At 39.1% G+C, this 14,298-nt stretch overlaps 2 protein-coding genes across 2 annotated transcripts; one reads left to right on the top strand and one right to left on the bottom strand.

The window, feature by feature from the left end:
- Positions 1–499: 499 nt before the first annotated feature.
- Positions 500–865, bottom strand: LOC148297429 (uncharacterized). Its single transcript, XM_088247010.1, has one exon. It carries the CDS (start codon positions 863–865, stop codon positions 500–502), a length of 366 nt encoding a protein of 121 aa, XP_088103136.1.
- A 2,543-nt stretch (positions 866–3,408) lies between these two features.
- LOC148297430 (putative F-box protein At1g67623) lies at positions 3,409–4,122 on the top strand. Its single transcript, XM_088247011.1, has one exon. The coding sequence runs from the start codon at positions 3,409–3,411 to the stop codon at positions 4,120–4,122; it is 714 nt and encodes a 237-aa protein (XP_088103137.1).
- Positions 4,123–14,298: the final 10,176 nt, after the last annotated feature.

Below are 14,298 nucleotides of genomic sequence, written 5' to 3' on the forward strand. Positions count from 1 at the left end.
AGACCACTTACTGAAACGATATAGGACCCAAAACCAGAAACAGACTTCAAATAAAAACAATACAAAGTTCAGACAGTTTTACCTTTACATAAAAACACTAAAAACCAAAACAACAATTTATTAATAAAACACCTATCATACCATGTATATACACCTTAAACCCACCCAGTGATCAACTGGAGTTCGCGCTGGATGCAGAACAGCTCCCTCTTCCATTTGCAGGGTTCACAGCAGTTCCAAGCATCTACGTTGTGCCAGTCGTTGCCCCAGCGGGCCCATAACTGATACCACTCTCGATTACCCTCACAGTGAATGCAGTCTTGTAAAAATCCTTTGTCTGCAGTAAATTTTTTAAGCATAGGAGGACTGACGGTGCCACACATTGTATAGCGACGCAGTCGATTGCTTATTGAATCCCTGCAAGCTTGCCTGTTCAGTTTCTTCGTTTTGCTGAGATGGCACAAAAACTCCATCGTATTCTCCTTGCCCTCGCTAGGGTTCAATAGCCTAGCAAGCCAGCAAGGTAGGAGGCTTCCTCATGCCCTGCCATAGCCACCACCCTCAGGTTCTTCATGCCCTCATCATCATTCTTCACGAAAAAGTCATGAATAGCTTCTCTGTAAATGATTTCTGGATTGTTATGTTGTTTGCACTTTTGCAAGAACTCAACAATTTTCCCTTCATCTTCACCGTACCAGTCCTGATGCCACTGGTACTTATCCACTGACACCGTTGTCCAAACCTCAGGATCGTTGAGCATTTGTTTAAATAACTTGCAGGTTGCCGCCATGTTGTACAAATCTTCAGAGGACTGCTTTGCAACCACGAGCAGCACCTTAAACCATGCTAAATGTGGAATATCCATCTTGGTTGTTGGAGAAGAGGGACTGAAAAGGGTCTGTGGAGAAGAGGACTGAAAAGGGTGTGTGGAGGTTTTAATAATAAAGGTGTCGTTTGGGGACAAAGAAGGAAGTGCCGTATATATCTTCAGAGGCGTGACCCACTTCACAAAGGACGAAGACAAGGGTTTAGATCAGTTTCAATTATATTATTCGTTTCCCAAGCGCTGTGACTGAAACGACAATTGACAGTAGTGGCTGAAGCTGGAGGGACTCAATTGGTTTCGCGCGCTCCCATATTGAGAGCATTTATGATACCATTTGTCACCGGCAGCAGTCACAAAATTATAAATGCTTTTCGTCATTATTATTTTGCTTAAATCACATCACCACTTTTGAAGCAAATGACTTAGTTACATTTGAACATGACCAAGTACTCAGTTTCATTTTGCCAACCTTGACCACATAATATCAACGCACCATTAACAGTAAAGTAAAGATCACATTGTATATGATACTAATAATGCAAAAATGACATCAGAACGAGTGAAGGTAACTTGCATTTTAAAATAAACAACTTAGCAGTTGCTTCTTGCCAAATATGGAACTAAATATGAACGCGTATCACCAGTACAGAAAATGAAAACTGTGTTTATGATACTCATAATGCAAATATGACAGCACACGTTCTCAAGGTAACTTACATTTCAACCACGCCGCACGAACACTTAAATCTCCGCAAATATGATACTTAATTTGTCTGATTATCACCTTTACAGAAAATGAAACTAGTGGCACCATTTACGGTTTATGGCTCAGCATAGTATCTACAACATTTGGTGACGGTTTCGTACAGGTTGTATTTGAACCCACTAAAAGTAACTTTGTATTCAATTTTAAGTCAAAAGGGGGAGTTGCATCATAAACAAGAGTTTGTTCATTGGGAAAATTAACTTATGCTTCGTATGTAATTTTTGGGAAAAATTAGTCTTATTTTCTCCTTTCAAATGACACACTGAATATTATTATTGTTATTTCCTTGGTCAAATTATATATTTCACACGAATAAGCAAACCTCATATTACCATTTTAGGAACAACAAGTCCTGTGAGGGAGATCCAATCAATGCTAAAAACAATCCCATTCCTTGTAGGCATTTTGTAAAGAGAAATTAAATATGTTGACAGAAAATCATGTAAACATACTTCAATTAAAGCATACCCATTTTGCCTTACAACAGTACGCATAATCAACCAAAAGCAGTTTCCCATATTTTTTCTTTAATTTTCTTCACATCTTACAGCTTGGATACATATAAGATACCATATGAAGTGTCCAAAGCTAAATGGTTATACCTTCAGGAGCGCACACAAAGTTGGAACAAACGCAGTCAAAATGAACTTTTAGGCATGTTTTTCCAAACAAACTGACTGAAAATAACGAAAATGAACGTTGTCCAGCGACGGTTTACTCCATGGTGATTCCGTCCCAGTTGTAGCTTGGGACAACACATTTTGCATACTCTCGGAACAGGTCAAATCCTTTACGTGCTTCTGCTTCCCTCATCTGCACTACCTCATTCGACCCCCTGAACCTTCGACAACCTTTTCCTTTCGCAAGCCTAACCCTCAGTTTCATTACTTTGACTGATCGAAGGTGTAATTTCGCTTGACTTTTCTCCTTCCCCAATGTTTCTTCATACCATCTTAGACGTATCTTCTGACGTTTTATTTCTGTCAACAACGCATCGTATCGCATCTGGCCGATACGACCTGCATCATCGTGGTCCTCAGATGAAAAGTTGATGGATTTCGCAGGTCCAACAGGAACATCTTCAGCGTTCTTATTCTTCTGTGAGATAGGGTCTGGATTTTTTGGTGGAGTTGTTATAAGTATGGGGGGGATTTTCGTAGGTGAACCCATGGTGAGTTGAGGGTTTTTTGGACCAAATGGTGGTGCAATGTGAGGTAGAATATATAACTTTTTTATTTATACAGCAGTCCCCTTACTAATTTTCCTGCCAACATGAATTTGTTCACTTGGACTGGGGAGCCGCCACTTGAGATACCTAAATTCCGTGGTGATGTCATATTTGCATTATTAGTATCATACACAGTTGTTTAATTTTCTTTACAGGTGATAAGCACACAAATTAACTAAGTCATTTGCTTCAAAAGTGGTGGTGTGATTTAAGCAAAATAATAATGACGAAAAGCATTTATAATTTTGTGACTGCTGCCGGTGACAAATGGTATCATAAATGCTCTCAATATGGGAGCGCGCGAAACCAATTGAGTCCCTCCAGCTTCAGCCACTACTGTCAATTGTCGTTTCAGTCACAGTGCTTGGGAAACGAATAATATAATTGAAACTGATCTAAACCCTTGTATTCGTCCTTTGTGAAGTGGGTCACGCCTCTGAAGATATATACGGCACTTCCTTCTTTGTCCCCAAACGACACCTTTATTATTAAAACCTCCACACACCCTTTTCAGTCCTCTTCTCCACACACCCTTTTCAGTCCTCTTCTCCACAGACCCTTTTCAGTCCCTCTTCTCCAACAACCAAGATGGATATTCCACATTTAGCATGGTTTAAGGTGCTGCTCGTGGTTGCAAAGCAGTCCTCTGAAGATTTGTACAACATGGCGGCAACCTGCAAGTTATTTAAACAAATGCTCAACGATCCTGAGGTTTGGACAACGGTGTCAGTGGATAAGTACCAGTGGCATCAGGACTGGTACGGTGAAGATGAAGGGAAAATTGTTGAGTTCTTGCAAAAGTGCAAACAACATAACAATCCAGAAATCATTTACAGAGAAGCTATTCATGACTTCTTCGTGAAGAATGATGATGAGGGCATGAAGAACCTGCGGGTGGCGACTATGGCAGGGCATGAGGAAGCCTCCTACCTTGTTGGCTTGCTAGGGCTGTTGAACCCTAGCGACGGCAAGGAGAATGGGCTGGAGTTTTTGTGCCATCTCAGCAAAACGAAGAAACTGAACATAAAAGCTTGCAGGGATTCAATAACCTTGCGACTGGGTCGGTATACAATGTCTGGCACCAAAACTCCTCCTCTGCTTGAAAAGTTTACTGCAGGCGAAGATTTTTTTCAAGACTGCATTGACTGTGAGGGTAATCGGAAGTGGTATCAGTTCAGGGACCGCAATGCCCAAGACTGGGACAACGTAGATGCTTGGAACTGCTGTGAACCCTGCAAATGGAAGAGGGAGCTGTTCTGCATCCAGCGCGAACTCCACTTCATGACTGCGTTTGATATATAAGTGTATATACATGGTATGATAGGTGTTTTATTAATCAATGGTTGTTTTGGTTTTTTGTGTTTTTATGTAAAGGTGAAACTGTCTGAACTTTGTAATGTTTTTATTTGAAGTATGTTTATGGTTTTGGGTCCTATATCGTTTCAGTAAGTGGTCTCAAATGTGGAATTTTTGGTTCAAATCCCCCAAACAGTCATTCGTTAAAGAGGACAGCCAGGCATATGGGAGGGAGGTTGCGTGTTGTCAACTCGGAAAGGGATTATCCTTTCACTCACTTCGTTGACAAGTGGATGTCTGACACATCCTTGATCTTCTAAGATACTCTGATGATTCCATAAATACCCCAAAAAAATCTCCCTCATTTCCTGATTTGTCCTGCATTTGAAACTATATTTGCAACAATAATTAAGTCATGCGGTTATCCCTTTTCACTAACATAATTATTTAAGTATCGCAATGTGGATCTACGAAATAAGTGGAGTATTTTTCCCAATTTGATTATAACCATCTACGACATTTCCTCATTATTTTCGGAATTGTCCAGCAATTTTTAGGATTTATGCACCAAAAAAAATATATATTGAATCTCATAGTACGAAAATCCCTGTTCACTAACATCAAGAATTACATATCAATTTTCACAACAAACATTTTGCCAAATATTAACTCAAAACTCCAGACGAAGTATTCATCCCCCACACAGAGTTAGGAAATTTCCCAATTTTTTCCTTAATTTTCCTGTATTTTTAACGATTTTTGGGGACAAAACTGAATAAAATATACAAGAAATGCCAAGTGGAGGCGCTGGAGTGGGGAGCTGCAAAGCCTGACCGCCACGCGGCGCGCTCCCATGCCGCCACACGCCAGTTTTAATATTTTTTAATCGTTTCCACTTCAATATTCAATTAAAAATCGAAATTGAAGGTGAAAAAATCCCGAAAAATTCCTCAGCGATCGGGACGGGATTTCCTTTGATGAAATATCCGGAAAAAGGGAAGGACAAACAAAATTGGATACGGGATTAATGTGATCGAACATATGAGAGTGTGGGGTTTACAAAGTGTACTAGGGTTTTCATTTGCATCATTCGAATGTAGGGTTGGTTCCCAAATTTTATTTTTCACTCGCTCCTAAACCAGGGTTTGTACTTTCCGTATGAAGTATTCATCCCCACACAGAGTTAGGATATTTCCCAATTTTTTCCTTAATTTTTAACGATTTTTGGGAAAAAAACTGAATAAAATATACAAGAAATGCCAAGTGGAGGCGCTGGAGTGGGGAGCTGCAAGCCTGACTGCCATGCGGCGCGCTCCCATGCCGCCACACGCCAGTTTTAATATTTTCTAATCGTTTCCACTTAAATATTCAATTTGTAAACGACTTCAAGGGTGTAGGGGCTTGCCCCCCAAGGTTTAGGGTTTACTGTCGAATGGTTAGGGTTAAAAAATATTAAACCAATTCTTTTCTTTCCCGCTCATGGGTTAGGGTTAACAAAAAAAAAACATTCCTGCAAATTTTGAATTTGCCGCTCACAGTCACGGATTGTTACGACCAAAACAGGACAATTGAAACTTGAAACTCCATATTAGTTCTCCCCAAAAAAGTAAAAACCATTCCTTTTCTGATTTTAAGGAAAATTAATTGGGGGTTTTGAGCAAATTGTTTGAAGGGTTGTCATCTTCTGTTATCTTCATTTTCCCTTCTGGCAAAGCCATGTCGAATTCTTCAACAAACACTCAAGCAAAGAGGTGTCGGCACTGCAATGCTGAGATGGTTATGCTAATTTCGAAATCTGAAAGGAATATGGGCAGACCGTATTAGAAGTGCTTCACATCATATGTAAGTATTATCTTCCCTAAGCCAATAACACTAACTCAGATCGGCCATTGCCTAAGCCAACGAAAACTGCTACAGAGTAGATGAATTGGGTCTGACATTGTAATCCGAAAATGAAAAATGTAACTTTCTTATGTTTTTTAGGGAGCTACAAGGTGTAGCTGCTATGAATGGGTGACTGGAGGCAACATGCCAACTGAATCTGAAATTGAAAACCAGCTGGATGTGAAGCAACTTAATGTGTATGCTGAAGTCATCCGTATAGTGAAGGGCATTAAAAAGATCCTCCTACTGTTGTTAGTTCTATCATTTCTGAATTTGGCAATTCAAGTGATGAAGAAGTAAGAAACTTTTTGCGTCTGGAAATCTTCCTGCTATTTCAAGTATATATTTATCAATTTTGTTCTGTTTTGGCTTTTCAAGTATGTATGTTGTAATTTTCTAATCCGGACACCTATGAAATATGAAGAAGTGTTTGCACATCTACTATTATGAACTAATCATTCAGCATAATTACGAAATGAATTTTAGAACGTTTGATATGCCTGCATCTTGACCTTCACAATCTTGTTTGCCGTAAACAAGAAACATTCCTATTTATTCCACATTTGAAAACACAGTGTGGCAGGTCCTACGGTTTATGGTTCAGCATAGTATCAACAACATGTGTTGACGGTTTCGTACAGGTTGTATTTGAACCCAATAAAAATAACTTATTCTTTAATTTTAAGTCAAAAGGGGTAGTTGGATCATAAAGAAGAGTTTGTTCATTAACAAGACTCAAAACTACCTTTTCAAAACCTTCGTACAAACGGGATGGATGCCCTCAAGCATGCGAAGAAAGGTCTTCGAGCTTCCCTTATATGATAGAAAGGTTAGTTCTCTATCTCGCGAATTGAGCCAATACCAAGCTATATGAATTCCTTCAGTTCAACTACTATTACCTATATAATTACAAACCGCCCACCCAGTGAAATGAAGTTTGCAAGTTCGTCTAACCCACCCAGTTATGTCATATTGCCTCTCCTAATTAAGCACACGCGTTAATATCCCTGCAACAACTGCACAGCGAGCTTCAACCGATACAAGGGCATGGCATGATGGGAAATATTGGCTAGTTCTACATTGGGGGTCAGAAACTCGCAGTATTTTAAAATGTACATCCCACAGTCTCCCCTGAAACATAGCGATGCAGCAGTCAGTCATTGTACAACAAAAGCGCACTTTCATAACACACTGTGTTTAGGTCGAATATGACTCACCCGCCTACTTGTTGGGGGGGTGCATCCAAAACGCGACTAACTGGCCACTCAGTTTTAAGAAGTAGACCGTCGCCAATATATCCAGCTTCGTGTAACAACCGGGGCAGTATTTTGGACACCAGCTGCACAGCCCGTTGGATGGCTTGAGTTCTGCACAGATCTACTTTTGAATCATATACCCTTATCTCACACTCTTTTAAATCGATAACAAGTAAGATCCAGTGCTTCTGCCTTTCTAGGTTGAAGGGCAAAAAAACTTGATTCACAGACCCCCATGATTTAGCCAACTTAAGCCCTTCGCCCTTCACCATTCCCACTAGACCGTTGCTGTGCTTCCTCTCCTCCTTTCCAATATACAACTTCATTTGCGTGTAATCTAAGGCAGCACATTTCTGCATAGTGGCACACGAGTTATGCATCATAACGGATACGGAATTTCAAAACAAACAATGCTTATGAAATAATATAGACCTGAAAAGTGGTGTCCAGTATCGTCCAGTCAGAACCTGCCCACTTGCCAGACCTGTTGTGCCGCTCCCGTAGCAAATGCAAGGCCATGTCAATGTTCTACATAAAAGGGTTGTTTCCATTATTAAATCAATCAATTACTACATAGTAAGGGCTTATCGACAAAATCACTAATCAATCAATGCTTACCGAGTCATCCAACCAACCGTCCTTGATCAGCAACCGAACAAAGAAGTTATGCGAACCTTCCATAGCTTCGTCTCCACATAACCGCACATATGAACTATATTTGTCAATCATTGTTATTATCAATTCCGTTTCACCAGTGACTCAATATGTAATCATAATAAACCATTTACATTTCACTAAGGACGGCCAAAGGGAACTTACTTTACTTCTTGTCCCCATTCCCAGCAGAATTTTGCCACCTCCAGAAGGGAATCACGGGGAACAGGCCTTAGGGGGTCAGCAATTGGGTCCTTCAAAATATTGGGAATCTCCCGACCTTGCCATGGAGTTTCCCTTACCACTGCCCTTGGCCTCTTCGTCACAGGACCAACCGTCTGACTCCTTCCCCGACCCCTCTTTCGCCCCACCCCAACTATAACATCTTCGCCACATTCACCCTCCGCAGTGGACATCTTAATCTTTCGAGGAGGATTCGTAAGGAATTTAACAAGGGTGACACACACCACATCTGGATCATCCCAATTTATATCCGGGGTTGTATATTGCACCTCTTCTTTCGCATTTTTTACACACTCCTCTCTCGATTCGGCTACTCCACCTTCCTCGGTTTTATTAGTCTCCTTTCTCGATTCGGGTACTCCAACTTCCTCGGTTTTATCACTCTCCTCTCCAGCATCCTCAGTCTCATGTCTCTCCTCTCCAGAATCCTTAGTCTTAAGTCTCTCCACTCCATCATACTCAAAAGGGCTGGCGTCTGCATGACTGGTACACTTTTCCAAGCGTAAAACTCTCTCCTCCAGCTCACCCTTCTCACAGCGCAATAGTGCAACCTCATTCCTCAACTGCTGCACAACAGAGTTTAATTCATCAAGGTCCTTACATACCCGCGGGCTTGCACTAGGTGCATCACATTCAGGAACAACTGATCCCCAACTCCAATATGGTTGCCTCATCTACAACAAATAGATTATCAAAGTCAGTACTTAGTTACGAACTTAAATTTTACAAACACTAATTTTCAACTAAATCATACCTGGAAAGCATAGCTCAATCCCTTTATATTCCATGCAGGTCTGTTAATTCTTTTAGGCTTCTCATCCTCCACGTTTTTCTTCCCTTTTCTCACTGAACTCCGCACCGCCTTTTTTTGCTTTTTCACCCCTTTCCCATGCCCATCCTTGTCTTCATCTCTCTCTTTCTTCCCGGGAACAAACAACAGAGAATCTTGCAGACACTCAAACGATATAGATCCCCACGGATATTTGTTGAATTCATCCATTTTATGAACCAAATGTAAGTAGTCCTCATTTATCTTTACATTTTGGGGTCTACCCATAATCACAGACTCCACAAAATACAGCAGTCCCAATTTGAACGAGTCCTCGCTTCCTCTTTCGGACTTTAGGAATGCATTTTCTAAGTCCTGGCCAGTAATGTGACTCTTGTTGGTAAAATGTGCTTTCATAAATCGCTTATGATCTTCCCCGGCAGACGTTATGTCAGGCTCGCTTCCACATTTTAGACCACTTATCAAACAAAAATCCTTTACACTGAATTGAGCAACGTTGGACCCTATTGCATAACTAAGGCCCATCATGTCCTTCACACCAAGTCCTCCGACTCGCCGGAGTGCCAGACCATGCACAATTTGACCACTAAATGCAATTTTATGGAGTCCCAACAGGTGCCCAAAACGGCTCTCTCTAAATCTTTCCATAAGCGACTCACTGAAATGCGCCCCAAAATTACACAGGACTGTTTGCGCCACACACAGATTATTCACCCGCGCAGAATAGACCTCTGACTCCGGGAAACAAAGCTCAAACCCACAATCCATTTTATACCTGCAAAAGACACCTTTTGCTTCAAAAACAGAACTGATACGTGCTGACAATATTATGACCACATTAACATACAGAAGTGATACCAACTCACAATATTATCTACACATTTTTAAATCTACAAACACTATTTTCAACACATTACATAATTGATACCTACTAACAGAATCTTCAACATATCAAGTTACAAAACTGATACACTATTTTCAACACATTAAGATACATAATTTCACCTACAAACACTAATTTCAACAAATTCAGATACAAAATTGATACCTACTACAAGGTGCATTGCTCCTTATGCATCCCAAATCATCTCATATTCAGAGTTAAGATTCAATTTTCTCTTATGCGTTCTACTTCAACTGGTACTTATTATTATTTGTTTGCCAAGCCCCATTAAATCCCTAAAATTATGCCCAACACTCACACCACTACATGCCCAAAGCAGGATTACTATGAGGAACAGATGAAGATTCCTCGAATTTTACGAAAACACAACAAACAACCAGAATGCAAACAAAAATACGAACTACAACACAGAACACAAATTACTCAGGCCAATTTATATTTTTGCAAACAACCAGAGACAGCCTACTCTTACCCAGAAAATCAAAGCCCTCAAACCTCCCTAAAGTCATAAACCAATTTCAATTAAGTTAATGCAGTATAACATGCAAACTTTAATATCAAAGATAGGGAGGAAATTCGACAGAAACGTACCGATTCAGACGTTCAGATCAGAATTACTCGATCACGGAAGTTCTGCCACAACAGAAGAGCAAGTAAAAAAGAAACAGTACACAAAGGAGTTTCTGTGAGAAGAGATGACGAATAGAGAACTTGATGTCTGGTAGGTATTTGGGTGTTATGACTAGGGTTCATTCATCACTCCATTGACAAGAAAGGCGCCACTGTCAGGAATAAGAAAGGCGCGATTTTTTCGAATCAGGCGCGACCTGACACCTCTGCTAAGGGGAAACTGCAGCCTACTCTAATGTACCGTAAGCTCGCTTTTTCTCTTCTACCGTTCAGATGCATTTCAATGGCTGCGATTTATTCTTATATAATGTTCTCACATAAGCGTTCTCACCTGATCCCTTTTGCCAGAAAAATAATTGAATCCTAACCGGTCCATGATCCACTTAAGCCCACCAGACATTGGATTGGACTCATGTCCATTTTAATTGAATATATCCAGTCTAGTCCAACCCACCAAACATGGCCTAAGTAAGCTTATTAGGCCATCTCCAATGCAAGGACCCAAACCCAAAATATCCCCCAAAACCTCTCCAAACCCAACAAAATGAAGGACCCAAAATTTGGGAAAACCAAAATTTGGACCCAAATACCAGTCCACTTATTGCCTGGACCCAAATCTTTTCGTGGAGCCCACCTACTTTTTAAAACAGACCACATGTGAGAAAAACTGACGTGGGACCTAGCTCTTGAGTGGCTGCTGCTTTTGTCTTCTTCCACCACGCCACGTGTCGCGCTCCTATGTAGTTGCCATTGGAATCCAACGGCAACATTGGAAGAAGTTGCTGCCCCTTTTTAATTTTTTTTTTATATACATATAACTTCCAACAGCAACATTTGAATATATTATATATATATATATATATATATATATATATATATATATAATTGCTGCCCTTTTTTATTTATTATTTATATACATATAACTTAATGGAATTTTTATATTGTGTGTTTTTTTTATGTTGTGTGTTTACTTTTGGAATAAAATTAAATTTATGGAATTTCAATTTTTTTAAGGTCAAATTGTTCAAAAAATTAAATTATGACATTATTTAAAAAGATTAATGAAGAAAAGTTTTCCATAAAAAAAAAAAATTAGACTTAAATCATTCTTAAACAATATAATAAAGTTGCGGACTTAAAATTTGAGTCCGGAGGGTTGGGAGAAAAAACAATTTGAGTCTGGGCAAAACCCAAATAGTCACTTTTTGGAGGGGAAAAATTTGGGTTTAGCCCCTCATGGGTTGGAGATGGTCTTAGTAGATAGATATACAAGCATTGACCAAAAAAAAAAAAAATTGAAAGAAAGTAGATAGCTTACTTAGAACAATTACCAAAGTGGCTGATATACAAGCATTGACCAAAGTGGTTGATATTCTTCATGAAAAAGATGCTAAAAAGATATAGTCAAAGATCAGCATGGAGGGAACACAAGAAAATAAGACAGTGGTGGGAGTGTAGCGAATTGAATTAGGTGAAGCTGCTGTTATCAAATATTTTACAATCGCCATGGTTGTGCACTCTTCTCATTCATATATGCTTTTTTTAATTGATTGTTTTTTTTTCTTTCTATAATGCAACCAATGGTATTAAGCAAGAGAGTGAATGATTTCATTGATTGTCATAGCCCAGACAACCATACAATACACTGACTAAGCTTAGATTGTGACACTTGGCATAATCTGAACTCATATCGACGCGATCTACATCATGGTGCCATTCAAACCCCCAAAATCCTACTGAATTAAAAAGTGACCCAAATAACCCTATCTCCGAGAGCAAAATTGTAATTTAATAATTTAATAAATTTTAATAATTTAAATGGGTAATTAAAATAGGGTCAGGGTGTTACATTCGCCCTATCGTAATTATTGTTATGAATTTACAATATTATCCTCATTTAATTAATAATTTCAATTCTTAATGTTTGCATTAACTAAGGGCATTTTCTGATATTTTGAATGTTTCACCATTCTCTGCCTTTTGCTTTATATATATAGATATCCCATACTCGCGCGGTAACCAACCTAAACAGAAATTAAAACGTCAAAATAATATGCCGAATAGAACAAACTGAAATAAAAATTCAGTTCAAAACAAACAAAAAGAATAAAGGTCCACTAGATACACTGCACCCCAAATAAAAACGGGGTCCCACGCATCACCGGCCTATTTGCCTTTTTTGCGTGAGGAGAGTGTGAAGGGGTGGTGTGAAACTTTGGACTTTGAGTAGGAGAGACAGTGTTGGGGTAAGGAGTTTTTCAGGGGTAAATGGAGACAGGTTCACTAGTTGGTACGTAAATGGTTTACTGGTTGGTAAATGGAGACTGGTGGGTAAATGTAACGATGACAATATTCAAATACATTAACTTGGACCTTATTTTTTTGGTTGGCCATGGAGTCAAAAGAGTTTATGGCTTGCTTTGGGCACTTGGGTACTTATGATATCTTTGGGATCAATGGAATTTCTCTCCTAATCTCCTCAAACCAAATAAACACACATCAACCAACAACTTACTAATGGGTTGTATAAACTGGTGTTGAGAAAGTAATAGCGTGAGTATAGTTAGCCGACCTTGAGAATTTTGCCCATCAACAGACTCTCTAGATAACTTTATATGCCTATAACTTTATAAACTAAATCGACATATAGGAGCTCCTTTAGCCTATTATACAATCATATCATTATCCTTGAGCACGTGGACCAATATTCTAGACTAGAGGTTGGGAGTAGGAGAGGTTGGGAGGTGAGGGGTGGGGCGGGGACATGCATTTTAACAAAAATTGGCCGTCACACACATCACCCATTAGATAAGCAACTAGTGACGGAGTCAGAAACTTTGACAGAGGAGGCACCTCAAATATTAAAATATATTTTTGTTATGGTAACATTTGAACTAATTTTTTACTAGATACAAAATTCCTAAATTTGATTACTATACTCTATTATTTTACATTACACATTCACAATCTATTTATCATTGATACTAGCAAAAGATATTGACTCAAATTAAATATACTTTGTCAAATATACAAAGATTTAATAATAAAAGATTTGTAATTGTGTTAAGAAAACAAGGGTCTCAAGAAAGTTGAGAAGAATGAATGTCCCAACATATTGCATGGTGTGGGAGCAAATATTTTCGTCTCCAATCAGAGCACGCCACGTGGAAAAGAAGATTATCCCTTAAATTAATTAATTAAACCATTTATTGGGATAATTAATTAATCAGGATAATATCTTAGTTATATGGTATTATCTCATAATTAATAAAGATAATATCATTAATTGGGATATTATCATAATAAAGAGATATTATCTTATAATTAATGAGATAATATCAATAATTTGGTTATTATCTTATCAAAGGGATAATATCCTAATTATTAGATATTATCTTATAATTAACGAGATAATTCAAATATTATCAAGTCCGACTCGATCTCTACGAAACCCTAGCCCCGAGGCTCCTATAAATAGATGGGTTTATTCATCATTCCAGGTACATCTAAAACCCGAGAAAATACCCGAAGCTCTCTCTCCCTCTCCACTCTCCACTCTCCATATTTTCTCCACACGGCTCCGGCCGCCCGATTTACACCATACAAACTCCGTACCCTTTGCTTAGCTATTGTTTTCCTACAAACACTCGAACTAACTTAGGCATCGGAGGGCCTTTGGCCAACACCCCCCGGGTGTGGTCTATTTACTCAAGTCTTTTTTACAGGAATCGAGAAGGAGAGAGAAGGAAGATCGAAGGTTGAAGGATCTAGAAGCGAATATTCTCCCGCGAGATTATTTGCACAAACATTTGGTGCTTTCA

The sequence above is a fragment of the Prunus avium genome, chromosome 1 (assembly GCF_965620075.1).
Source record: "Prunus avium chromosome 1, drPruAviu1.hap1.1, whole genome shotgun sequence".
NCBI classification, from domain to species: Eukaryota; Viridiplantae; Streptophyta; class Magnoliopsida; order Rosales; family Rosaceae; genus Prunus; species Prunus avium.